At 35.5% G+C, this 27,614-nt stretch overlaps 1 protein-coding gene across 6 annotated transcripts in view; it reads left to right on the forward strand.

The window, feature by feature from the left end:
* ORC4 (origin recognition complex subunit 4) overlaps positions 1–27,614 on the forward strand; it is a 68,582-nt gene that overhangs the window by 9,175 nt on the left and 31,793 nt on the right. For 4 of the 6 annotated variants that reach the window (XM_074399725.1, XM_010330346.3, XM_010330339.3 and 1 more), the window contains exons 2-4: positions 20,242–20,315; positions 22,678–22,754; positions 23,372–23,462. In XM_074399725.1, coding sequence (XP_074255826.1) covers positions 20,259–20,315; positions 22,678–22,754; positions 23,372–23,462 — 225 coding nt within the window. In that variant the 5' untranslated portion in view covers positions 20,242–20,258. The remainder of the gene's footprint in view (positions 1–20,241; positions 20,316–22,677; positions 22,755–23,371; positions 23,463–27,614) is intronic. The other 2 variants (XM_010330350.3, XM_074399726.1) reach the window with 1 other exon arrangement.

Consider the following 27,614-nt stretch of genomic DNA (forward strand, 5'->3'; position numbering starts at 1 on the left):
GATAGGTTGTCACTGTTGGCATAGAGAAATTCTATGGATTTTTGTATGTTGATTCCATATACTGCAATGTTACTGAATTTGTTTATTCGTTCTAATAGTCATTGGTTGGAGTCTTTAGGTTTTTTAAATATAAGATCACATCAGCTGCAAACTGATAATTTTACTTCTTCTTTTCCAATTTGGATGTCCTTTATTTATTCTCTTATCTGTTTACTCTTACTAGGACTTGTATTACTGTCTTGAATGATAGTGGTGAAGATGCCCATCCTTATCTTCTTCTAGATCTTAGAGGAAAGGCTTTCAGCTTTTCCCCCATTCAGTCTGATACTAACTGTGGGTTTGTTTTATATGGCCTTATGATGTTGAGGTATGACCCTTTTGTCCCTAGTTTGCTAAGAGTTTTTATCATGAAGGGTTACTGAATTTTATAAAAAAAAAAAAAATTTAGGCATCTATTGAAATGATCATACACTTTTTGTCCTTATTCTGTTGATATGATGTATCATATTGTTTGATTTACATTACGTTGAACCATCTTTGCATCCCTGGGATGAATCCCACTTGATTATGACAATCTTTTTAATTCATTGTTGAATTTGGTTTGCTATATTTTGTTGAGGATTTTTATATCTATTTTCATGACAGATACAGGCCTATAGTTTCTTTTTGTTTTTGTTGTATCTTTGTCTGGTTTTGGTATCAGAATAAATCTGGGGCCAGGCATGGTGGCTCATGCCTGTAATCCCAGCACTTTGGGAGACTGAGATGGGCAGATCACTTAAGGCCAGGAATTTGAGACCAGCCTGGCCAACATGGTGAAACCCCTCTCTACTAAAAATATGAAAATTAGCTGGGCATAGTGGCTCATGCCTGTAATCCCAGCTACTCAGGAGGCTGAGTCGAGAATCACTTGAACCCAGGAGGCAGAGGTTGCAGTGAGCCAAGGTCACACCATTGTACTCCAGCCTGGGCAACAGAGTGAGATTCTGTCTCAAAAGAAAAAAATGAAAAAGATTAAATCTGGTCTCATAAAATGAGTTTGGAGATCCTCCTTGATTTCTGGGAATGATTTGAGTAGGATTGATGTTAGTTCTTTAAATGTTTGGTAGAATTCAGTGACAAAGTCATGAAGTCCTGGCCTTTTCTGTGATGGGGGACTTTTTATTATTGTTTCCATCTTGTTACTATTGTTCTATTTAGATTTTGGTTTTCTTAATGGTTCATTCTTGGTAGGCTGTATGTATTTAGGAATTTATTCATTTCTTCTAGGTTTTCCAATTTATTGGCGTATAGTTGTTCAAGATTGTCTCCAATGATCCTTTGAATTTTTGTGATATCAGTTGTAATGTCTCCTTTTTTGTCTCTGATTTTATTTGGATTTTTTTTTTTTCTTTGTTTGAATCTTCTTTCCAAACAAGCCTTTTCATTTCATTGATCTCTTCAATTTTTTTTTTAGTCTCAATTTTATTTGTTTTTTATTATTTATTTTCTTGTTTTCTTTATTATTTATTTTCTTAATTTGGGGCTTGGCATGCTCTTGCTTTTCTAGTTCTTAAAGATGCATTACTAGGTTGTTTATTTTTTGGTTTTCTACTTTTTGATTTACACATTTATTGCCATAAACATTCCCTCTAATATTAATTTTAACTGTTATCTCTTAGGTTTTAGTAGGTTGTGTTTCCATTTTCATTTGTTTCAAGAATTTTTTTAATTTTCTTCTTAATTACTTCATTGGTTGTTCAGGTACGTATTGTTTAATTCTTATGTGTTTGCATAGTTTCCAAAGTTCCACCTGTTATTTATTCCTACTTTTATTTCATTGTGGTTAGAAAAGATACTTGTTTTGTGGCCTGACTTGATGGGGCTCTGTTTGGGTTTCTGTTTGCATGAAATATCTCTTTCCATCTTTTGGTCTATCTATATTTTTATAAATGAAGTGAGTTTCTTATATGTAGCAGATAGTAGGGCCTTGTTTTGTATAGCCCTTCAGCTCCTTTGTATCTTTTGATTGGAGAATTTAGGATCCATCCTTGAGAAATGTTTCATTTGCTGAAGAGAAGAATGGGTATTCTGAAGCTGTTGGATGACAGCTTCTGTCAGTGGCTGTTAGGTCCATTTAATCTATTAGTGCAGAATAAATTCATTGTTTCTTTCTTGATTTGTCTGTCTAGATGACCTGTCCAATGGTGAAAGTGGACTGTTGAAGTCCCAAGTCATTACTGTATTGGGTTCTGCCTCCTTAACTCTTATTAACTTGGCTTTATATATCTGGGTGCTTCTGTGTTGGATAGATATGTATCTGTAATTTTTATATCCTCTTGCTGAATTAAAATGTTTTATATTATATAATAACCCTTCTCTCTTTTCACAGTTTTTGTGTTGAAATCTATTTTATCTAAAAATTAATACAAAGCTACTTGAACTTTTTTTGCATTTCTATTTGCATGTAGCATCTTTTCCCATCTTTTTGTTTTTAATATATGTTTTCATAGTGAAGATTTAGTCCATTTATATTTAGTATTACTATTGATAGGTAAGGACTTACTACTGCCTTTTTGTGGTTGTTCTGGTTGTTTTCTTGGACTTCTTCCCCTTTCTATTTCCTTGCCTTCTTTTTTGCTAAAGTTATTTTTTGGTAGTATATTTTAATTTCTCCCCCCCCCCCCCCCGCCCCCCGGAGACAGAGTTTTGCTCTTGTTGCCCAGGCTGGAGTGCAATGGCACAATCTTGGCTCACTGTAACCTCTGCCTCCTGAGTTCAAGAGATTCTCTTGCCTCAGCCTCCTGAATAGCTGGGATTATAGGCATGCATCACCACACCCAGATAATTTTGTATTTTTAGTAGAGACGGGTTATCTCCATGTTGGTCAGTCTGGTCAGGTATTCCTAACCTCAGGTGATCTGCCCTCCTTGGCTTCCCAAATTGCTGGGATTACAGGTGTGAACCACTGCACCCAGCCTAATTTCTTGCTTTTTTTTTTTTTTTTTTTTTTTTTTTTTTGCGTATCTATTAGAGGTTTTTGTTTTGTTATTACTGTGAGGTTAGCAAATAACAACTTATGACCAGTTATTTGCAACTGATGACAACTCTGATTATGAAGAAAAGAAAAAATACAAGCACAGAGAAAACTAAAAACCTGTATATTTTTACTCCATCCTTTTACTTTCTGACTTTTGTCTATATATTTTTATACTTTTAAGTTTTGGAGTAGGTTTTTTTTTTTTTTTGATAGATTTGTCTTTTAATCTTCCTACTAAAGATATGAGTGGTTAGGGTAGTCTGTGTTTATCTGTGCACTTACTTTTACCAGTGAGTTTTCTACCTTCAGATGATTTCTTGTTGTTTATTCATGTCCTTTTCTTTCAGATTGAAAAATTTCCCTTTAACATTTTTTGAAGATGGGTCTGGTGTTGATGAAATCCCTGAGCTTTTAATAGTCTAGGCAAGCCTTCATGTCTCCTTCATATTTCAAGGATATGCAAAAGTTATCTTGGTTTTTGCCATTAAAAGTGCAAAAACTGTGGTTACTTTTGCCCCAACCTAATAACATTCTATTCTCTTCTGGCCTGCAGAGTTTCAGCTGAAGTTTGTCATCCTATTCTTTTCTGGCCTGTAGGGTTTCTGCTAAAGTTTGCTGCCAGGTGTAGTACAACTCCTTTATATAGTTACTTCTTTTCTTTTGCCGTTTTAAGCAATCTTTCTTTGTCTTTGACCTTTGAGGCTTTAGCTTTATATGCCCTAAGGTAATCTTATTTGGGTTGAATCTATTTGGTGTCCTTTGACTTTCCTTTACCTGTATATTCATATCTTTACGTTTGAAAAGTACTCTGCTATTATTTCTTTGAGTAAACTTTCTACCTCAGTCTCTTTCTTTACACCCTCTTTAAGGCCAGTAACTCTTAGATTATGACTTTCGGGTGCTATTTTCAGATCTTGTAGGCATACTTCATTCTTTTTTATTGTTTTTGCTCCTGACTGTATTTTCCCATAACCTGTCTTCAAGCTCACTAATTCATTCTTTTGCTGTTGAGAGACTGATGGAATTTCAGCTTGTCGAATTTTCCAGCTTCAGAAATTCTGCTTGATTTTTATTATTTCAGTGTTTTTTAAAAATTTCTCTGATATAATTCTGAATTTCTAATCTCTTTTATCTTGAATTTCATTGAGCTTTCTCAAGACTGCTATTTTGAATTTCCCATCTGAAAGCTCACATATCTTTATTGCTCCACGATTGATCTGTTTTCCTACATGTTCTTGATCATTGTGGATGTTCATTGATGTCTAGGCATCGAAGAGCTAGACTTCACAGTTTAGGTTTGTTTATTCCTGTCACTCTCCAGGGTTCCTTCCAAGAAATCAAAGCAGATTGAGTGTTGTGACCTAAGCCTATAGTCACTGCAGCCGTTTTGGCATTAAGAAGCATCTGATGCACAGGAATGCTGTGACTCTTGTAGACTCCTACGTACATAGTCTTCATGGACTTGGGAAATAATGGGGAGAATTCCCTGGATTGCTAGGCAGAGTCTCTTGCTCTCTACCTTTCCTTTCCTTCAGTCCAGAGTCTTTCTCTGTACTGGCTTGCCCATTGTTGGAGGGGGTTGACACAGGCAGTCCTGTAGCCACCACAATTGGAAATGTGCTGAGTTGCATCTGAAGCCTTGCAAGACAAGCACAGCATTGAGGCTCACCCAAGGGCCACAGCCAATCCTGTGTGACTGCCACTGGCTGTTATTCAAGGCCAAATGCCACTTTAGTCAGCAGGTATGAATTCTTCCAAGACTGAATCCATCCCATTAGAGCAGCCATTCCCTTCTAGCCCAGGGTGAATCTGTAAATGCCATCCAGGAGCAAAAGCTTGCTATCAAAACCCTCAGAAATCTCTCTTTTGCTTTATTTTACTGTGACTGGGCCTATACGCAGGTTGTAAGACAAAGTTCTCTGAACTATTCCTTCTCCACCCTAAGCTGAAGGAGTTGGAGAGGGTTGACTCAGGGATTTCCTTGTCTGGCACAGGTGGTGTTACACTGGGTTTTATCTCATTTCCATTACCTCCATGACCAGCGCAGCACTAAGGCTTGCCAAAAGATGCAGTCCTTGTGGCCTCACTGTTACTCATATTTATTCTATGCGCTAGATCACTTAGTCATAATGTGGTAAAGGCCAACTACTCCTCCTAGGGTGGAAGATTTCCGTCTGGCACAGGGCTGATCTAAATGCTCTTTCTGTAGGTACCAGCAGAATGCCTTGTGTTGTGTTCTGCTGTTACAGAGCAGCACTGAGTTCCAATGCAAAGTCCCAGACTTACTTTCACTCTCTCTCCCAAGCACACAGATTCTATCTCAGTGCTGTGCTGCCTGGGGTTGGAGGAGGGGTGGTATAGTCAGTACAAGACTGTCTTTCCTACGCTCTTCAATGCCTCTTCCCTTGATATTATGTTAAAACCAGGTGCTATGATTGCTCACCTGATTTTGTTTTTGTTTTTGTTTGTTTGTTTGTTTTGAGGCAGGGTCTTACTCTGTCACCCAGGCTGGAGTGCAGTAGCATGATCTCAACTCATTGCAACCTGGACTGCCCTCCTGGGCTCAAGCGATCCTCCTAACTCAGCCTTCTGAGTAGCTGGGACTACAGGAGCATGCCACCACGGATGGCTAATTTTTGTACTTTTTGTAGAGACAGGATTTAATCATGTTGCCCAGGCTGGTCTTGAACTGAGGTAAAATGATCCACTTGCCTCAACCCTTCAAGTGCTGGGATTATGGGCATGTACCACTGTGTCCAGCTGATTCACTGATTCTTATGAAGGCAGTTTTTTTTTGCATGGATAATTGTTCAGTTTGGTGTTCCTGCCGAGGGATGATTCCTGGGGCTTCCCTTCATCCGTCTTACTCTGCCTCCTCTGCAAGGAAAAAGAGATCTATTTTAATTTATTTTTAATTAAACTTTAAGTTACAAGATACATGTGCAGAACATGCTGGTTTGTTACATAGGTATACATGTGCCATGGTGGTTTGCTGCACCCATTAACCTGTCATCTATATTAGGTATTTCTACTAATGCTATCCTTTCCCTAGCTCTGCACCCACCAACAGGCCCCAGTGTGTGATGCTCCCCTCCCTGTGTTCATGTGTTCTCATTGTTCAACTCTCACGAGTGAGAACATACAGTGTTTGATTTTCTATTCCTGTGTTAGTTTGCTGAGAATGATGGTTTCTGTCTTCATCCATTTCCCTGCAAAGGACAGAAACTCATTCTTTGTTATGGCTGCATAGTATTCCATAGTGTATATATGCCACATTTTCTGTATCCAGTCTATCACTGATGGGCATTTGGGTTGGTTCCAAGTCTTTGCTATTGTGAACAGTGCTGCAGTGAACATACATGTATGTGTGTCTTTAGAGTAGAATGATTTATAATCCTTTGGGTGTATACACAGTAATGGAATTGCTGGGTCAAATGGTAGTGCTGGTTCTAGATCCTTGAGAAATCACCACACTGTCTTCCACAGTGGTTGAACTAATTTACACTCCCATTCTTTCCAGCATCTGTTGTTTCCTGACTTTTTAATGATTGCTATTCTAACTGGCATGAGATGATATCTCATTGTGGTTTTGTGCATTTCTCTAATGACCGGTGATGATGAGCTTTTTTCATATGTCTGTTGGCCACATAAATAAATGTCTTTTTTTGAGAAGTGTCTGTTCATATCCTTTGCCCACTTTTTGATGGGATTGTTGTTGTTGTTGTTGTTGTTGTTGTTGTTTTCTTGTAAATTTGTTTAAGTTCTTGTAGATTCTGGATATTAGGCCTTTGTCAGACGGATAGATTGCAAAAGCTTTCTCCCATTTTGTAGGTTGCCTGTTCACTGTGATGATAGTTTCTTTTGCTATGCAGAAGCTCTTTACTTTGATTAGATGCCATTTGTCAGTTTTAGCTTCCATTGGAATTGATTTTGGTGTTTTAGTCATGAAGTCTTTGCTATGTCCTGAATAGTATTGCCTGAGTTTTCTTCTAGAGTTTTTATGGTTTTAGATCTTACATTTAAGTCTTTAATCCAACTTGAGTTAATTTTTGTATAAGGTATAAGGAAGGGGTCCAGTGTCTGTTTTCTGCATATGGCTAGCCAATTTTCCCAACACCATTTATTAACTTTATTAAAGGGAATCCCTTCCCCATTGCTTGTTTTTGTCAGTTTTGTCAAAGATCAAATAGTTGCAGATGTGTGGCATTATTTCTGGGGCCTTTGTTCTGTTCCATTGGTCTGTGTATCTGTTTTGGTACCAGTACCATGCTGTTTTGGTTACTGTAGCCTTGTAGTATAGTTTGAAGTCAGGTAGCATGATGCCTCCAGCTTTGTTCTTTTTGCTTAGAATTGTCTTGGCTATACAGGCTCTTTTTTTAGTTCCATATGAAATTTAAAGTAGGTTATTTCTAATTCTGTGAAGAAAGTCAATGATAACTTCATAGGGATAGCACTGAATCTATGAGTTACTTTGGGCAGTATGGCCATTTTCATGATATTCTTCCTATCCATGAGCATGGAATGTTTTTCCATTTTTTTGTGTCCACTCTTAATTTCCTTGAGCAGTGATTTGTAGTTCTTTTTGAAGAGGTCCTTCACATCCCTTGTAAGTTGTATTCTTAGGTATTTTATTCTCTTTATAGCAGTTGTTAATGGGAGTTCACTCATGACTTGGTTCTCTGTTTGTCTATTATTGGTGTGTAAGAATGTTTGTGACTTTTGCACATTAATTTTTGTATCCTGAGAGTTTGCTAAAGTTGCTTATCAGCTTAGGATGACTGGGCTGAGACGATGGGGTTTTCTAAATATACAGTCATGTCATCTGCAAATAGTTTGACTTCCTCTCTTCTTATTTAAATAAACTTCATTTCTTTCCCTTACCTGATTGCCCTGGCCAGAACTTCCAATATTATGTTGATTAGGAATGGTGAGAGAGGGCATCCTTGTCTTGTGCTAGTTTTCAAAGGGAATGCTTCCAGCTTTTGCCCATTTAGGATGATATTGGCTGTGGGTTTGTCATAAATAGCTCTTATTATTTTGAGATCCGTTCCATCAATACCTAGTTTACTCAGAGTTATTAGCCTGAAGGAGTGTTGAATTTTAGCAAAGGGTTTTCTGCATCTATTGAGATAATCGTGGTTTTGTCACTGATTCTGTTTATGTGATGAATTACATTTATTGATTTGTATATGTTGAACCAGCCTTGCATCCCAGGGATGAAGCCGACTTGATCATGGTGGGTAAGCTTTTTGATATGCCACCAGATTCGACTTTCCCGCATTTGAGGATTTTCGCTTGGATGTTCATCAGGGATATTGACCTGAAGTCTTTTTTTGTTATGTCTCTGCCAGGTTTTGGTATCGGGGTGATGCTGGACTCATAAAATGAATTAGGGAGGAGTCCCTTTTTTTCTATTGTTTGGAATAGTTTCAGAAGAAATGGTATCAGCTCCTCTTTTGTACCTCTGGTAGAATTTGGCTATGAATCCATCTGGTCCTGGGATGTTGTTGGTTGGTAGGCTATTATTTACTGCCTCAATTTCAGAACTTGTTATTGGTCTATTCAGAGATTTGACTTCTTGGTTTAGTCTTGGGTGTGTGTATGTATGTAGAAATGTATCCATTTCTTCTAGATTTTCTCATTTATTTGCGTAGAGGTGATTATAGTATTCTCTGATGGTAGTTTGTATATCTGTGGGATTAGTGGTGATATCCCCTGTATCATATTTTATTGTGTCTATTTGATTCATCTCTCATTTATTTATTAGTCTGGTTAGAGATCTATCTATTTTGTTAATCTTCTCAGAAAATCACTTCCTGGATTCATCATGTTTTTTTGAAGATTTTTTTTAATGTCTCTATCTCCTTCACTTCTGCTCTGATCTTAGTTATTTCTTGACTTCTGCTAGCTGTTGAATTTGTTTGCTCTTGCTTCTCTAGTTTTTTAAAATGTGATGTTAGGGTGTTGACTTTAGATCTTTCCTGCTTTCTCCTATGGGCTTTTAGTGCTATAAATTTCCCTCTAAACATTGCTTTAGCTGTGCCCTGGAGATTCTGGTATGTTTTGTCTTTGTTCTCATTGGTTTCAAAGAACTTAATTATTTCTGTCTTTATTTTGTTACTTACCCAGTAGTCATTCAGGAGCAGGCTGTTCAGTTTCCATATACTTGTGTGTTTTTGATTGAGTTTCTTAATCCTGAGTTCTAATTTGATTGCACCGTGGTCTGAGAGACTGTTTGTTATAATTTGTATTCTTTGGCATTTGCTGAGGAATGTTTTATTTCCAACTATCTGGTCAATTTTAGAATAAGTGCAACATGCTGCTGAGAAGAATGCATATTCTATTGATTTGGGGTGGAAAGTTCTGTAGATGTCTATTAGGTCTGCTTGATCCAGAGCTGATCAAGTCCTGAATATCCTTATTTTCTGTCTCTTTGATCTGTCTTAGATTGATAGTGGGCTGTTAAGGTCTCGCACTGTTTTTGTATGGGAATCTGTGTCTCTTGGTAGGTCTCTAAAAACTTGCTTTATGAATCTGGGTGCTTCTTTATTGGGTACATATATATTTAGAATAGTTAGCTCTTCTTGTTGCTTTGGTCCCTTTACCATTATGTAATGCCTTTCTTTGTTTTTTTTTTGATCTTTGTTGATTTAAAGTCTGTTTTTATCAGATTGCAACCTCTGCTTCTTCTTTTTTTTTTTTTTCTTTCCATTTGCTTGGTAAAGATTTCTTCATCCCTTTATTTTGAGCCTATGTGTGTCTTCCTGGGTGAGATGGGTCTCCTGAATACAGCACAGTGATGGGTCTTGACTCTATTCAATTTGCCAGTCTGTGTCTTTTAACTGGGGCATTTTGCCCATTTACATTTAAGGTTAATATTGTTATGTGTGATGTTGATCCTGTCATTTTGATGCTACCTGGTTATTTTGCCCATTAGTTATATCAGTTTTTTTATAGTGTTGATGGTCTTTACAATTTGGTGTGTTTTTGCATTGGCTGGTACTGATTTTTCCTTTCCATATTTAGTGCTTCCTTCAGGAGCTCTTGTAAGGCAGACCTGGTGGTGACAGAATCTCTCAGCATTTGCTTGTCTGTAAAGAATTATATTTCTTCTTTGCTTGTGAATCTTAGTTTGGCTGGATATGAAATTTTGGATTGAAAATTCTTTTCTTTAAGAATGTGGAATATGGCCGGGTGCAATTGCTCACGCCTGTAAAGCCAACAATTTGGGAGGCTGAGGCGGGCAGATCACGAGGTCAGGAGATTGACACCATCCTGGCCAACATGGTGAAACCCCATCTCTACTAAAAATACAAAAAAAAATTAGTGAGGCATGGTGGCGTGCACCTGTAGTCCCAGTTGCTCAGGAGGCTGAGGCAGGGGAATCACTTGAACCCAGGCTGTGGAGGATGCCATGAGATTATGCCACTGCACTACAGCCTGGGCAATAAGAGTGAAACTCTGTCTCAAAAAAAAAAAAAAAAAAAGAGAATGTGGAATACTGGCCCCCCACTCTCTTCTGTTTTATAGGGTTTCTGCAGAGAGATCTGCTGTTAGTCTGATGGGCTTTAAATTTTTAAATTAACATTTGCTCTGGAATATATGAAGCCAAGTTAATGAAATTAGAAAATACTTTTTAGGCAGCCTGTTCTTCTCTTTCTCTTTTTCTTTTAACTGTTGCAAATGTTAAAAAAACAAAAACAAAAACAAAAAAAACAAATGCTTAAAATTTCAGTGCTTCCTCATGGCTTATTATTAAAAATAGTTTATGCTTGTTTGTCACAGGTTAGGTTCTCCAGGATATTTTTCTTCAGGTTGATATCATGGTGCAATAAAATTGGGCCTTTACTCCCTTACTTTGCTTAGTCCCAGGAAGGCTGTGATGTTAGGCACAGTGGCTGTCACTACCCTAGTTTTCCTCATCTGGAGGCAAATACTTCTAAAACTTTTTCTGGCTTATTCTTTTGGTATAGACCATTGTATCTCTAAATAATCTTTTATGTTGCTGTCACCTGTTTTTCAGTTTTAGGCATTATCTCTTGACTTGCTATTGGTGATGTAAATTTAGTTTTTTTCCACAAACATCTGATCCATTTCCCCCATCTTCCCATTGATAGCTTAGTTTTTCATATACAACCATTTAGCATTTGTATAGTTCTATTTATTATTAGTTCAGACTCAAACTATCTGCTGTTTGTCAAAATAGCCTCGCCATATATACAGAGGTATCAAGTGATTTTAGCAGTTTAACCATTATCAAGAAATTTCTCCCAGAGCGTTTGTTTCAATTTTGGCCCATTGCATGATACAGTTGCTGCTTGTTCAGTCTCTATCCTATGCTGTATCCTCTGTTTCCTGTGTTCTATGTAATCGTTTGGCTTGTGTACCCTCTTGGTTTATTCCAGTTTCTAGTAGCTTTCTGAAAGGCAAATGTTTTGCGATATTATATTTATGTAAGTGTCTTTATTTTACCCTAGCTATTAGTTTATCTGGGTGTTGAATTATGAGGGTGAAATTGTTCTTCTTAAGGGCTCTGAAGGAATTCATAGCATCTGTTATAAAATTGGAAGCCTTTCTTCTGTCACTCTACAGATCACTTTAATCTCCTCTCTTGAAGATTATACAGTCACGTTTTGAAGCTTATCAGATGTTTCTTTTTCTTGTTTCTAGAGTTCTGAAATGTATCAGTGATGTGACTTAGAGTCTATAGTCATTCACTTTGCCATGCATTTAATGGGTACTTTCAGTCTGACAATTTGTGTCCATCAACTCTGGGAAAGTTTCTCATTTTTTTTCTTTAATTTTCTTGCCTTTGTTTTTGGTTCTGTAACCCTACTAAGAAGTAAACATTCTACTTCTTAGACCTATTTTTTTAATGTCATTTTTTGTCTTTTTTTTTTTTTTTGCTTCATAATTTCTGGAAAATTTACCTTTTTCAAACTTTTGAGATTTTCATTTTTGCTGTCATACTTTTAATTTCCAAAAGGCCTTTTTTGATCTCTATATGATTTTCTTATTTTATCCTGTTATTTTTTCTTTCTATGAATTTAGTTGAAATTTCTGTGTTTTTTTAAAATTTATTTCTTCCTGCTTTCTCTGTTTTTTCCAAGTTATTCTTTCTGTTAATATGTTTTGGTCTTTTTAATCTGGAGGCTTTCCTCAGCTATGTAGTGATCTTTGATTGTATATTCAAATTTATGTTAAGGGCTTTGAAAGGTATTTTAGAGCTCTGTGAATATGGCTGGAAATCCCTGATGTTATCTTTAGGTGTTTGGAAGGCTTTTTCCTAGGGCTAATAAGAGTCCAATAAGAAGAGTCCCTCCAATCTTCTGCCTCTAGGTCAGTGATTCTCACGTGGGATGATTTGGCCCCCTAAGAGAAATTCAGCAGGTCTAGGGACTTATTTGATTGTCACAGATGGGTTGCTGGTGAAAACTGGTGTGGAATCTGAGGGTCTTGTTACATCCTACAGTGCATAGGACAGCTCCAGCAACGAAGGAAAATTGAGTTTAAAATGCGAGTAGTGCTTATCCTGAGAAACTCTGCTTTAGAATGTAAATCTGATTGCCAGTCCTGTGAGAACTATGTGAAAGAAGAGAGCTGGAGAGTCTCAACATTCAATATATAAACACTCTCTTAATCCTCTCCTCCCTTTCAAAGCTTTTCTTGTCTGTACCCTCACCTTCTCCTATGTCTGGTGTCCCCAAGGTAGATTTCTTCTGTCTTACCTTGTATAGAAAATAAGCCTCATGGCCTCTGATGAAGTGGATTAGAGGTTTCTGTTTAATTTAAACCGTGCTAGCACTGCAAGTCTTTGTAGGAATGGTTTTCTCATTGAATTCTAGCCCAAATTAAAAGACTGGTTATTAAGTGAACTTGTTTTTTGTTTATACTATTGGCTGATGAGACTGGATGACTTTGCACATTTTACTAAATGCATAAGTAGAAAAATAAGACATGAGTTGGAGATTATAAACCAAAAGGCAGATGAAATCTGGCTGTTCTCATCCTTTTTTTTTTCTGTTTTATTCCCTCTTTTTCATTCCAGATCTTGCCCAAAGTGCTGATCTTAATCAAACATGTTTTGGGATTGCTACCTTTTCCTCATCTTTTCTCTGGAAAAGCTGATCTCTTTAGAGTAAACTAACAGTTTACTTACTGGAATTCATATCACTATTGTCCCTTATTTCCCTCATCCCCAACCATTCTTTTAACTCTGTTTTAATCTTTACCTCTGTGCAAACAATGCAACTGGGGGAAAAGAAACAGTGAAAACTAATTCTGATGGGCTGAAAAACAGCTTAAATGTATTTTTCTTGCCTCAGTTTCATCTCAAAGGACAGTAACAAAACTGGAAACCACCTGCAAATTTCTCCTAATATCTTTCATTTTACATTATTTGTCTGTTTAGCTAGCAAATCAAGAACATTTTATCTAACTGAAGAGAGGCAAAGTTCTGACCTTTTGTCCATGCTTACCCTTCTTTGAAAAATGTCAGCTGTATAGAGTTAGGTCCTAGGTAAACAGTATTAGAATTTGTATTTTAACTTTTTTCTAATAAAGGGAAGAGTGTAGTAGTATTCTTTTTGGTGTTGTCTTCTGCCACCATCTGGAAAGAGAGCAGCATTAAACATCTTTTTAATTTACTAGGAGTTCTCTTCACAAAGTAATGCCCCCATCTGCTGGAGCTGTAGGGTTTTGCCTCAAAATAAGGCTGTTAAAGAAAATAATACATGATCATTTGTCTGTTTTTGAATTACATTTTTTAGTCTCATTCACCAATTTTACCAAGGTTTTTGTAGGAATTGTTAGCCAATTTCATCTTCTCTTGATGTGTTAGTTGTTCTTCTAAACTAAGAAAAACTTGATATAAGTTAGTTGTTCTTGGAAAGTGGTGTATGGAAAGAGCTGCAGCTGAAACAGGCTGAAATTATTTCACACATTTAAAAAATAATAAAATCTTCAAATTCAGCAAGTGAGGCTGGGTGTGGTGGTTCACGCCTATAATCCCAGCACTTTGGGAGGCTGAGGTGGGTGGATCACCTGAAGTCAGGAGTTTGAGACCAGCCTGCCAACAAGGTGAAATTCACCTCTCTACTAAAAATACAAAAATTAGCCAAGTGTGGTGGCACATGCCTATAATCCCACATACTCAAGACACTGTGGCAGGAGAATTGCTTGAACCCAGGAGGTAGAGGTTGCAGTGAGCCAAGACTGCAATACTGCACTACAGCCAGGGTGCCTATAATCACCCTGGCTGGGATTACAGGTGCAATTTTTTTGAGAATCTGTCTCAAAAAAAAAAAAAGCAAGTCAGTTAGATTCAGTATTGTCTCGAAACTGGATCCACATACCTACATTGTGTATTAATGAGCTGAAAGTAAATGAATATGTATGTGATGGTGCCACTTGGAAACCCTTCTTGTTATTGATCTTGAATTCTTTCTTTAGGGCTTCTGAGTTGCTCTTAGGAACATGACTTGACCTGCTGATACAGAGACCAAGTAAAGATATTTCAACTTATATATTAAATGTTAGTTAAGCTTGATTTAGTTCTTATTTTTAGACAAGTATTTATAGATAAACATTTTACAGTACTTTTGTATTCTAGAGGGTTATTTTGTACCATCTACCTTACTGACCATTTATATGCAAGATAGAAAAAATCACTTATCTGTTGCCTCTTTGACCTGTACTTGAACAACTTTGAAACTAAATAAATAGGACATGTTCACACCTGTTTTCTTTTGTGAATGCTTTTTTTGGTAGACGGTGTTAACAGCTCCTGCTCATCTTACTAGTAAGATGCTCATAATATCCAGCTGAGGTACATGGTCCCTTTTCTTAAACAATTTAATTCACTAATTCTTATTTTTGTTTTTTCACCTTAAGGTAGCTATAGAAAAAACAATTTAAAATATATGTAAATATACTTTGTGCATGCGTATGTATTTTATTTATATTATATACATATGTATATATATGGAAAATTTGTGTTCTTTTAAGTGACAAATATTATGAAATAGAATCCATTTTGGTTGAAAGTGTGTGTGTGTGTGTGTGTGTGTGTGTGTGTGTGTATGTGTGTAGGCATGCCACATTTTTAACCTAATAAAAATTATAGGAATTGCTGGACTTCAGATATTTATTAAACCCAAGAGTTTTTTTTTAAAGATCTCAATCTTAGGTTAAAAAAAGTTTCTGGCTATGCAGGGTACTTCATGTTTTAAGTTTAGACATTATTTTTCTACTCTGAAAATGAAATTGGTAATCTTATGCATTCATGCCCCTTTTTTTTTCCAATTTTGTTGATTATTTTCACTCTGTAAAGACTTACATTTCCACCTGTTTTGATACTTTAATTATTTACCATTTTTTGGTTTTAGTTCTTTATTTTAGTGGATTCAAAGCTCGTGTGTGTGTGTGTGTGCGCGCGTGTGTGTGTAAAATTGTGTTTTGAATTATGCTTTAATTGGCTGGATTTTGTTGTTGAGTTCTCCATATCCTCCCCAACAACACACTCCACACAAGGCTTTTGTTTTGTCTTTGTTTTTGTTAAAGAGGGTGTTTCACTCTGTTGCCAGGCTGGAATACAGTGGCACAATCTTGGCTCACTGCAGTTTCCGCCTCCTAGGTTCAAGTGTTTCTCCTGCCTCAGCCTCCCAAGTAGCTGGGATTACAGGCACATGCCACCATACCCAGCTAATTTTCCACTCAACACTCTATTTTCTCTGTATACTAAATAAATTCATTCTTATTTGATAAGGCTATACCGTTACCTTTATATGTGAGTGGCATCTTTGCTTGGTCTCTCTCTCAGAACTTTATACATATTATCACACCATATTTTAGCATTTTTTTCTCCCTTGTAGGTGGTTTTCAGCCTGGAAGCCCAACGAATTCTTTTCCTAGGCTTGAAAAGGCTAAAAAATTGGATTAGGATTTTTATCGATTTTCTTCTTTTCATATTTGATACATTGGTGAGAATTTAGGAGATTTTATTCATGCCAATATAGCTTTTAAGAGTGAGGTTAAAATTAGAAGCCATGGAGAACTCCTCTAGAATTCTGGCCTTGTTTTGTTCTCTTTATTCGTTTAGGTACTACTAAGATATTTCTGTTTAACAATTTTTTGTTTTGCTTTTTTAAATAGAGGAGAAAGATTCTCTGATTCCATTTTGTACCATTTTATCTGCACAATTCCTTATTGAAATTCCAAAGTTTCTGTACTAAACATGTATTCCTTTTTGGTGTTGGGAAGAAACTTTATGATCTTAAAAATAAGAATGTCTACCAAAAAATACAGATTGTTCACATAAACATTGAAAGAGAAGTGAATTATCAGTCTTGAACATCTGTTATACTAACCATGTTCTTTCAGAATGTATTCATCTGCTATTTTTTGTCTCCTGAAGAAAAGTCCAGTGATTAGTTTGATAACTTTTCAGATATTCACAGTTTTTTGTTTTTTTTTTTCATGCCAGTTGTGACTAACCAACCTGATTGGGAATCAGTAGACCTAACAGCTACCACTGCTATTAAGTAAGCTGTGTCATCTTGGGCAGGTCATTTAAAATCTATGTGTTCATTTCCACTTCTTTAGGTAGTACTGTTTTTTTCTTTTTTTTCTTTTTTAAGGTCTTTTTCTTTACTAACCGTATGAGTTTATCCCTTGCTTTATGCTAATCCTACCTTATCTGTGGGAGATACATATGTACTCATATGCATACACCTATATATTATTCCAACAAATTGTAAGGTTGTTTTTGTTTTTGTTTTTTTTCCAGATGGCTTCTTGCTCTGTTCCCAGGCTGGAGTGCAGTGGCACGATCTTAGCTCACTGCTACCTATGCCTCCCGGGTCCAAGCAATTCTCCTGCCTCAGCCTCCCAAGTAGCTGTGACCATAAGTGCATGCCACCACACCCAGCCAATTTTTGTATTTTTAGTGGAGACAGGGTTTCCCCATGTTGGCCAGGATGGTCTTGATCTCTTGACCTCGTGATCCACCTGTCTCAGCCTCCCAAAGTGTTAGGATTACAATCATGGGCCACCACGCCAGGCCTATTGTAAGTTTTTTTTAAGATAGATACCAAATTTTATATTTGTCATCTTCCCCATAGTGCTTGTCACAGAGCCTCGTAATAAGTAAACACTGAAAAGTTAGGTTAAATAGATTGAGATGGTCTGGCATTGACTTGTAGCTACTAGATTGTCTTACTAACTACAGTTTATGTAGAATAAACATTTTATTTAATCCTTTTTCAAAATGTATTCATTTTCTGTATCATTTTAAATGTAATTCCAGTAAAAATTTTTCTTTCAGTTTAGTGAAAATACATCTTTAAGCAATGCTGAAAACTAAAGCCATCATTCCATATGCTTATTTGCCACCTGCATATCTTCTTTGGTGAAAGGTCTACTTATGTGTTTTGCCCATTTTCTAATTTGATTGCTTCTTTTTTTATTATTGAGTTTTGAATGTGTTTTAGATACAGATCTTTTGTCAGATAGGCAGTTTGCAAATGTCTGAAGCTTATCTCATCTGTACTGTCAGAATTGTCTTTGAAATATTTATTATGTAGTAGATACATGACCATTACATGAAGGGGCGAGATGTCAAAATAACCTTTGGACTAAAACTTTATTTACAGTCAAAATTTATGTAGGTTATAAGGTAGATACAATAGTGGAGTGTTTGTTGTTTCTTTTATGAATGATAACCTTGTTGTTTCTTTTATGAATGATAAGTGAAGAAAAAATGAATGATCTTAATAGCTTACCTGATTTATATTTAATATAAAGAGGCAGATTAGATACCTGCCTTGGAACTGTGGACATCTACTTAGCTTTCCTGAGTAATGCTTTCTTAATTCATGAAGTGGATAAAAATATCTTTTAATTCTAACAATACTGCAAGAAAACTAATGTAGTTCTACAAAATAAAACATACTGCAAAAGCCCTTTCTCTTTTTTACATTTTAATTAGCCTTATTTTCTAGGAGACAATTATTACATAGTTCCTTGTGATTTCAGATTTTGGCTGATGGTCAAGAGCATCATAAACCAGCGTTGAGGATATTTTGTGTTGCTAGAAAGGTTTTTCCCTCTCATAACACTCATTAGGAAAACTAAAACGTAAATGGAAAAAGATAAAACTTTAGACAGAAAAGACTCCTAAAAGGTATCTTATCCAGCTGAGAATACCACTTTTCTTCTAAGAAAGAGGATGCTATTATTTAATTTTCAATTAGGAAGCCTGGAGCCAGATGACTTTTGGTGACTGAGGACTAGGACAATACTGCCTGCTCAGGTATCTACTCAGTGATACAGTAGGAGCCCTCCCAGGTTCCAAGAGAAAGCCACACCATCTACACGTCTGATAACAGATCTTTTTTCTATGCATATCTTCATCTCCTGTACAGACCTAGGTCTTAGAAAAAGTCCAGTCTACCAAGGGACCAGATAGGGTTCACTTCCTGCTACAGGCCCTGGTAACAAGGTCCTGTCAGGTTCTAGCTAAGCCCTTGAGGACAGGGCCCTTTCCAAGTCTGGAGACTGGACCACAATTGGGAATTCTGTCACTTGAACAAAGATCTGCCCTCAAATTGATTTTCTCGGGTCTTGGGCCCCACTGGGATTTCATAAACTCCTGCCTGAATCTCAAGGCTAACAAAAAGACACTTTTTGTCTGTGTTGGCTGTGAAATTATTGTTGCTATTTGAGCCTCCACAAGCTGAAGATCCTCCTATTTCATCTTGCTGCCTTCTTTCTCACATTATAATAATGTCAATCATTGGTGATTTGATGATAGGTCAGCTTTTCTTGAGTTTTATGAGTTCTGATGGTAAAAAAGTTCCAAAATGGCTTTCACTGGGCTAAATTCAGGGTGTCAGCAAAGCTGTGTTCCTTCTGGCGATTAGATGAGACCAGAATACACTTAAAAAAAAAAGTAGTTAACTTGATCTAAATCGCAGATCTTCTAATTACAAACTGTTTGATTTTGGTCAAGATACTTACCCTTTCCGTGTCTTCTGATCTTAAGGGAGGATTATAATAGTGCTTATTCCATAGGGCAATTCTGAGGATTAAATGAGTTGATAAATGCAAAGCATTTGTAACAATCCCTGATACCTAAGTAAACACTGCTTAAGCTGTTACTGCCTAAATGTTAAAGTACTCCTATAGGAAATCAGTGCTAAGAAAATTAGATGTTATACTCAAAGGGATTTGTCTATGAGTATGGTACTCTTGAGGAGAATTTTACAAAATTTATATATTTTTTATTAGTATATATATTTTTTCATTCCAGTTATTCATTGCCAACTTTATTTTGGGCATTATGCTACAATGCTTGGAATATAAAAAAATTCTCAATTTGGAAACACTAGCAATTAGACAATTTTGTTTAAAATAATTCTATAATAAAGAAAGAGAAATACAGGCACTTATGAGCGTTTAAACAGAGGCATTTAGCCTAGTCTTTAATGATTTTTTTTTTTTTTTTTTTTTTTTTTTTGGTGTGGTTGGTGAATGGAGCAAGAAAGGGAGGTTTTTCTATAAGAAATTATCCTGGGGATGGATGGGTGGGACATAAAGAAAGCATGTAAGTTAGAAAAAGAAAAAGAAAGAAAGGGAAAGTGAATAGAAGATTTAATGGAAAGAGTGGAGTAGCTCTAAAAACCACATACATGCTTGGAGGTATTACAGGTTCAGTTCCAGACCACTTCAGTGAAGCAAATACCACAATAAAGTGAATCACACAAGACTTTTTTCAGTGCATATATTTATATTTACAATATACTAGTCAGTTAAGTGTACAATAGTACTGTCTAAAAAAATGTACATACTTAATTTTAAAATACCTTATTGCTAAAAAATGCCGACAGATACAAAATGGAAACATGGTGTTTGAAAAATGGTGCTTATCAACTAGTTGGACACAGAGTTGCTACAAATCTTCAGTTTGTTTAAAAAAAAAAAAATTAACACTGTCTGCAAAGCACATTAAAGCAAAGCACATTAAAGCAAAGCACAATAAAACAAGGTGTGCCTGAAGTGTGGTATGAGTGGACAAAATGAAGCCATTAAAGATTTGGAAGGTCTTAAGGTTTGATCATTTTTTACAGTTAAAAACTTATATTTATTTTAATTCTAGAATAGTAGATTCTTAAGTAATCTCTTTAAGTCACTATGTTTATAATATTTATGCTAATTTTTTAAAGGATTTGAATTTGTTGAAATGAGCAGTCGTAAATCAAAGAGTAACAGCTTAATTCACGCAGAATGCCTTTCACAGGTTAGTATGTATTTTCATTAATCTCAAGACCTGTTACCCTGTAAAGGTGTTCAGATAAATAGTTATCGTCTTAACTTGAATTTTCTCTTTAGGACATAGGAAGAATCACTCTTTCTATCCTTAAGGAGATATCAGTACAAGTTTATAAGAAAAATCATCTGGAAGCAGAATTTTCCAAACTCTGTCAAAATTAAATGTGGACCAACAGATTTTATTGTTGTTATGATTGTTCTCTACCCTTTATGTCAGTTCATATTGGTGTTTTTTAATATTAGTGTTTTATACTACAATTTGATTTTATCCTTATTAAGCCTGGGTAGTTAGAATTCTAACTTTTACTTTTTTCTTTCCAATCTAGATGCCTTTTTACCACCTTTTGTTGCCTAATTGCCCTGGCTTGTACTGTCTTTAAAATGTTGAATTAGGAATGGGAAGAATGGACATTCTTGTCCATGTTTTCATCTTAGAGGGGTAGCATTCAGTCTTTCACCATTATGTATGATGTTAGCTGAAATGTTTTTCATAGATACCCTTTATTAAGTTGAGGAAGTTCTGTTACGTTCCTCGTCTGTTGAGTGTTTTTATAATTAATGTTATCAGAAGTGCATACTGTATTCCAAGGCCTGGGCATCTCTCTGTATGTCTCTTCCTTAAGAAGCTTACAGTCTAGTAGGAAATTGAGCATGATATTTCTACCCCGACATTTGTATTTATCTAGCTTGACCTGAACTACATTTAGTTTTTAAACAAAAATTAAATGTTACTGTTTTCCTTTATAAGACTTGGCTTTCTTTTTGAAGTTGTTTAACTCTATTTCTAAAAAAACAAAAAATTTAACTGAGATATGCTGTTATGTACCTTTGTATGTACAGTGCTCGAATTCTTCAAGTACAGCTGAATTAATTTCAATACTTGTATATACCTATTTAACTTCCATGCCAGATCACTTTGGGATTTGTTAACCTTCTAACTAGTCACTACAAGTTTAATTCCTTTATATCTAGCTTATATTTTACATACAGTTATTGCCATTAAGAGATTCTAATGAGGTTTTGTGTACGAGTTTTTTTCTTTTTAAGGAAAGGATTGAGTTTTTTCTTTTGATCTCATCTAGGTAGAGGAATACATATTATGATTAGTTGAGTGCATATATATATGTTCTTGTATATATATTTTACAGCTATTAGCTATTACCTGCACAAAGCCTACTTGTGTTATAGGTAATTGCCTTTTTCAATCTTTTTTTTTTTTTTTGGAGACCAAGTCTTGCTCTGTCGTCCTGGCTGGAATGCAGTTGTGTAATCTCAGCTTACTGCAACTGCAGCCTCCTGGGTTCACGCAGTACTCCTGCCTCAGCCTCCCAAGTAGCTGGTATTACAGGTGCCTGCCACCATGCCCAGCTAATTTTTGAATTTTTAGTTGAGAAGAGATTTCAACCTTGTTGGCCAGGCTGGTCTTGAACCCCTAACCTCAAGCAATCTGCCCATCTTAACCTCTCAAAATGTTGGGATTACAGACATGAGCCACCGTGCTCCGCCCCCTTTTTTAATCTTTAAAACAGGCCTACCACAAGGTGTTATTGTCCCTATTTTATAGATAAATAAATTAAAATTTAGGAAAGACTTAATGTTTAAAATTCATATAATAGCTTCTAGAGTCAATGCCCTTATTCTTTAACTTACTTTATAATGAACAAGTATGGATTGTTTTGTTCCGAGTGAGTCATTTTCTTTTCTTAGCCTCTGTACATGGAATAAGAACTCAAATTTATTTCTTTGATACATGAAGGATTAGTTCCATGCTATCAGTCTGGGAGAAGCAAATATTCTTGGAGGTTTTTAATTCCAGTCCATGGGATCAAATCTGAGATAGCACCCTAAGGCTTTTGTCCCTGAAAGACCTATTTATTAGCTGCAGATCCAAAAAAGGAATGACTTTAATAGTCCATCTTTTTAAAGACTGTGCTAGATTATTTGACATAATTTTTCATGACTAAGTCTAAGGTCCTCATTCTAAAGTAAACTCAAAGTATAGCTCCTTATAATAATTTTTCTTTCTTAACTCATTCACATGTGTTAAAACAGCCCTTAGTCGCTAATATAGCTAAAGTAAGTGATTCTCCCTCTTGTTGAAACCTTCCTAACTAAATTCTCATTCTTCCTATGGTACTTGAGATAGGTAAGAAGACCATTAATTTGAAAACTTACGAAAATGATGTCAGAACTCTAGAGGATAAGAATTTAGAGAGACTTGAATTGATTCATTAATTCCTAATTCTGACTATTGTAAATGTGCTTTCTCATTCATTTTTTATTTCATGTCTAATATTTTTATTTATATTTTTTCACTTTATTTTCATCAGGTACAAAGAATTTTACGTGAAAGATTTTGTCATCAGAGTCCACATAGTAACCTGTTTGGAGCGCAAGTACAGTACAAGTAAGTCTAGTTGTCCCTTTGACTGTTATGAACCTACTTACAGATGCCTTCCAGGTTTGCAAAAATTATTGTAGCAAATTTTATATTAAATAAAGCTAACAAACCCTTTTATAGAAGTAAAAAATTTCGCCTTGTTTATGGAAACACCACATATCATGAAGCAGGAGCAGATACAAATATATCCATAATGAGAAAGCACTTTAACTTTCAATCTTGTTTTGTTTCTGTTACCTGATGCTATGAAGAGAATTCTAACCATCTGGCCCTTAATACCCAGCAGCCAGCTATGGAGTAAAAGTCCAAAGTATTAGTAGGAAAAGAGATTTGAATCAAAGGGTCCTGAGAGTTGCCACTATTGTCCCTTGTCCCTTACCATCATAAAAATCAATATATTCCAAACTGACTGCGTTTTTCACTTGAAGATTTCAGAGAATCAATACTGCTCTACTATTTGTTTTGTATTTTTCTGTTTAGGACCATTCAGAGTCTAGGCCAAGTGCCCAGAGGGAGAGAAGAAGGAAATTTCTGTGTATATTCAAATACGCCTTTAAAAACTACAACCTAACAAATTATTCCAGTTTCATTTTGTAAAGTTTATCCTATTTATGTCATTTTAGACACTTAAGTGAGCTGCTAAAAAGAACTGCTATCCATGGAGAAAGTAACTCTGTACTCATTATTGGACCCCGAGGATCAGGAAAAACTATGGTAAAAGCTGTTGATTTGTGGTGTTTGTTGGCATCTGATGATTCTTATTTTATATGATACTGAAAATGTTTTTCATTTCATCATTTGTAACATTTTACTCTTTTCGTTTTTTTCTTTTTTAATCATAGAAGACATGTAAAACTTTATAAATTAGGGTGGTATGCTTGAGTATAGCAGACTTTTTTTCCCCTTATTTGTCCTCCTAGTGACAAATTGTCAATTGATGTTTGTTCCAACTTGGTCTTTGTCCTTAAAGAAGTAGAGATTGCCAGTAGAAAAAGAAACTAGCATCTATTGAGCATGTACTATGTGTCTTTTTATCTGTGTTCTCTCATTTATTCTTTACATCAATGCTGCAAGGTAGGGTTTTTCCTTTTGTTATAGGTTAGGGAACTATCATATCATTCATTTTTATTTTTCCTACATCATTACTATTTATTGTTTAACCCTAACTTGCACTTACACAATTTTTCAGTACATGCTCACATCTTATATAATTCTTGTCTCCTTTCCCTCTTTATCGTATTTGCTTAGTTACCTCAAAAAAAAAAATCTTATTTCCTCTTATTCTTTTCTTTCATATCCTTTATGTAATATAGGAGACAAATTATGGGTGTTAACTCTTGAAAGTAGTTACTTTCAATGATAAGTAGTCTGTGTAAAATCTGTTCTCATGTATTTTATGCAATAAATTTCCATTTTTGACTAATGTACTTTAAAAATGGATAAGTAAAATTTTTTAACATTTTAAGCAAGATATATTGAAATTACATTATTTATTTATTTATTTTTTGAGACACAGTTTCATTCTCGTTACCCAGGGTGGAGCGCAATGGCGCGATCTTGGCTCACCGCAACCTCTGCCTCCTGGGTTCAGGCAATTCTCCTGCCTCAGCCTCCTGAGTAGCTGGGATTACAGGCACGCGCCACCATGCCCAGCTAATTTTTTGTATTTTTAGTAGAGACAGGGTTTCACCATGTTGACCAGGATGGTCTCGATATTTTGACCTCGTGATCCACCTGCCTCGGCCTCCCAAAGTGCTGGGATTACAGGCTTGAGCCACCGCGCCTGGCCTGAAATTACATTATTAAGATGAGTACATTAGGATTTTACTGTTATCACTCATTTCGAATATTGTTTAAAGTACATAAATTGAAAATCTATATCTGGATAATTTATTTTAATATTTCACAAATTTTCACAATTATAATCATATTTACAGTAATTTTTTTAGTTTCAAATCTGTGTTGAATTTAATTTAGTCCTCATACTCAGCTTCTATAATCACTACTTCTTGTTTTTTTTATTATGCTTTTTCTTTGCACTTGAATTCACTGTTATTTTGGGTAGTTTTCACAAGAGACTATGTGGAATGATTTTAAATTTCAAAATTTTTAAATTTAAGAAACGAAATTAAGTTTTTTTTTTTATTTTAACCATTCTAATAAGTACATGTTGATGTCATTGTTTTTACTTGTAATTTCCTAATGACATGATGTTAAGTATTTTTTCATACACTTATTTTTCATCTGTATATGTTTGGTGAGGTATCTTATGCCTTTTTTTTTTTTTTTTTTTTGAGACGGAGGTTTGCTCTTGTTACCCAGGCTGGAGTGCAATGGCGCGATCTCGGCTCACCGCAACCTCCGCCTCCTGGGTTCAGCCAATTCTCCTGCCTTAGCCTCCTGAGTAGCTGAGATTACAGGCACGTGCCACCATGCCCAGCTACTTTTTTGTATTTTTAGTAGAGACGGGGTTTTACCATGTTGACCAGGATGGTCTTGATCTCTTGACCTTGTGATCCACCCGCCTTGGCCTCCCAAAGTGCTGGGATTACAGGCTTGAGCCACCGCGCCCAGCCTCTCATGCCCATTTTTAGTTTGGGTTGTTTGTTTTCTTATTGATAGGTTTTAAGAGTTCTTTATATTTCTGATTTCAGTTTTGTTTTGCAAGTATCTTCTTACAGTCTGTGGCTTTTCTTTTCATAATATTAACATTGTCTTTGGCAGAGTAGAAGTTTTTATTTACTTATTTTTGAGACAGGATCTTGTTTTGTCTTTTCTTATTATTAACAGTGTCTTTGGTAGAATAGTTATCTATCTATCTATTTATCTATTTTACTTACAAGATAAGGTCTTACTCTTTCACTGTTTCACCCAGCCTGAAGTGCAGTGGCATGATCCCAGCTCACTGTAGCCTCGGCCTCTTGGGCACAAGCAGCCCTCCCACCTCAGCCTCCCGAATACCTGGGATTACAAGCATGCACCATCACACCTGGCTAATTTTCTTTAAATTTTTTATAGAGATGGAGGTCTCCCTGTTTCCCAGACTGGCTGTGAACTCCTGAGCTCAAGCAATCCTCCTGCTTCAGCTTTCCAAAGTGCTGGGATTACAGAGCTGAAACACTGTGCCCAGCTGAAGTCTTTGATTTTAATAATCTTGTTAGTTTTTTCTATAATGGATTATGATTTTTGTGTTGTATCTGAAGCTTTATCACCAAACCCAAGGTCATCTAGATTTTTTCCTATGTAACTTTTACAAGCTTTATGGTTCTACATTTTACATCTAGGTCTATGATTCATTTTGAGATGCTTTTTGTGAAAGGTGTAAGGTCTGTATTTAGATTCTTTCTTTTTTTTGCAAATGAATGTCCAGTTGGAGAAAGAGTATCTTTCATCCATTGAATTGCCTTTGCTTCTTTGTCGAAGATCAGTTGACTGTGTTTGTGTGGGTCTGTTTTTAGGTTCTCTTTCTATTCCCTTGCTTTATTCATTCTTTTGCCAATATCACATTGTTTTGATTACTGTAGATTTTTAATGAGTCTTTAAGGTAATTACTGTCAGTCTTCTGACTTTGTTTTTCTACAGCATTGTGTTGGCTGTCTGGATACTTTGCCTTTTCATAATAACTTTAGATTTACTTTGTACAGACTCATCAAATTCTGAGAATCTTTGTATTGAGTTGCTGGGATTTTGTATTGAATTTATATATCATGTGAGGAGGAGTGGACATCTTAACTATATTGAGTCTTCCCATTCATGGAGTATCTCTTTATTTAGGAATTTCATCAGTTTTTATAGTTTCCTTAATAAAGATCTTATACATATTTTATTAGTTTTTTTATTTGTTGGTGCTAGTGTGAATAGTACTATGTTTTTAAACTTTCCTTTTCTAAGGTGTTCATTGCTAGTAGATGGCTAAACACTTGGCTTTTATAGATTACCTTGTATTCTGCAACTTTACTATAATTGCTTCTCAATTCCAGGAGGTTTTTTTTTTCAATTCTTTGGGATTTTTTACTTAGACAATTTTGTTATCTGTGAGCAAAGACAAGTTTAATTATTTCTTTCCTATCTCTATACCTTTTATTTATTTTCTTTTCTTATTGCATTAGTTATTCATAGACTATGTCTAAGAATGAAAAATTCTCTGATATTCTGTATATTGTTTTCGTATAAATTTAGAGATATTCTTCACTAAATAATATTCTCTTATTTTTGAATGTTCTCTTTCATTTTTTCTTAGGATTAGAGAAAATGAATATCCAATATTAGAATATTCAGTTCTTAAATCTTTGTTTTCATTTGTCTATGGCCTACCATCTTTATTCATGTTTTTGTTTTTGTTTTTTTTTTTTTTTTTTTGCCTTCTGTAAGCATTCTACCATATGGCCAATATGAGTTTCTTTACTGCCAGTTCTATCATTTGCTTCTAATGTGATACTGCATTTCAGTTTTCTAACAATCTTTCCTTCTTGTGTAAGTCTGGCTTAAATAGCTGAAAACATTTATTTCATAAAATAAACATTTTAAGTAGTAATTAACCTTTTTTATACTTTATTTTTAAACTGACTCATAATAATTATACACTGATGGGGAATATAGTGATATTTTGATACATATAATATATACTGATCAAATCAGAGTAATTAGCATATCAATCATCTGAAGCATTTATCATTTATTTGTGTTGGGAACATCCAGTATCCTCCTTCTAGCTATTGGAAACTATTATTGTTAATTACAGTCATCCTATAGTTACAGAACAATGATAGTACAACACTATAACTTATGCCTCCCATCTTCTTATAATTTTGTATTCGTTATTAAATCTCTACCTAGCCTTCCTTTCCTCCTACCCTTCCTACCCTA

This window comes from Saimiri boliviensis, chromosome 5, assembly GCF_048565385.1.
Source record: "Saimiri boliviensis isolate mSaiBol1 chromosome 5, mSaiBol1.pri, whole genome shotgun sequence".
Classification (NCBI taxonomy): Eukaryota; Metazoa; Chordata; class Mammalia; order Primates; family Cebidae; genus Saimiri; species Saimiri boliviensis.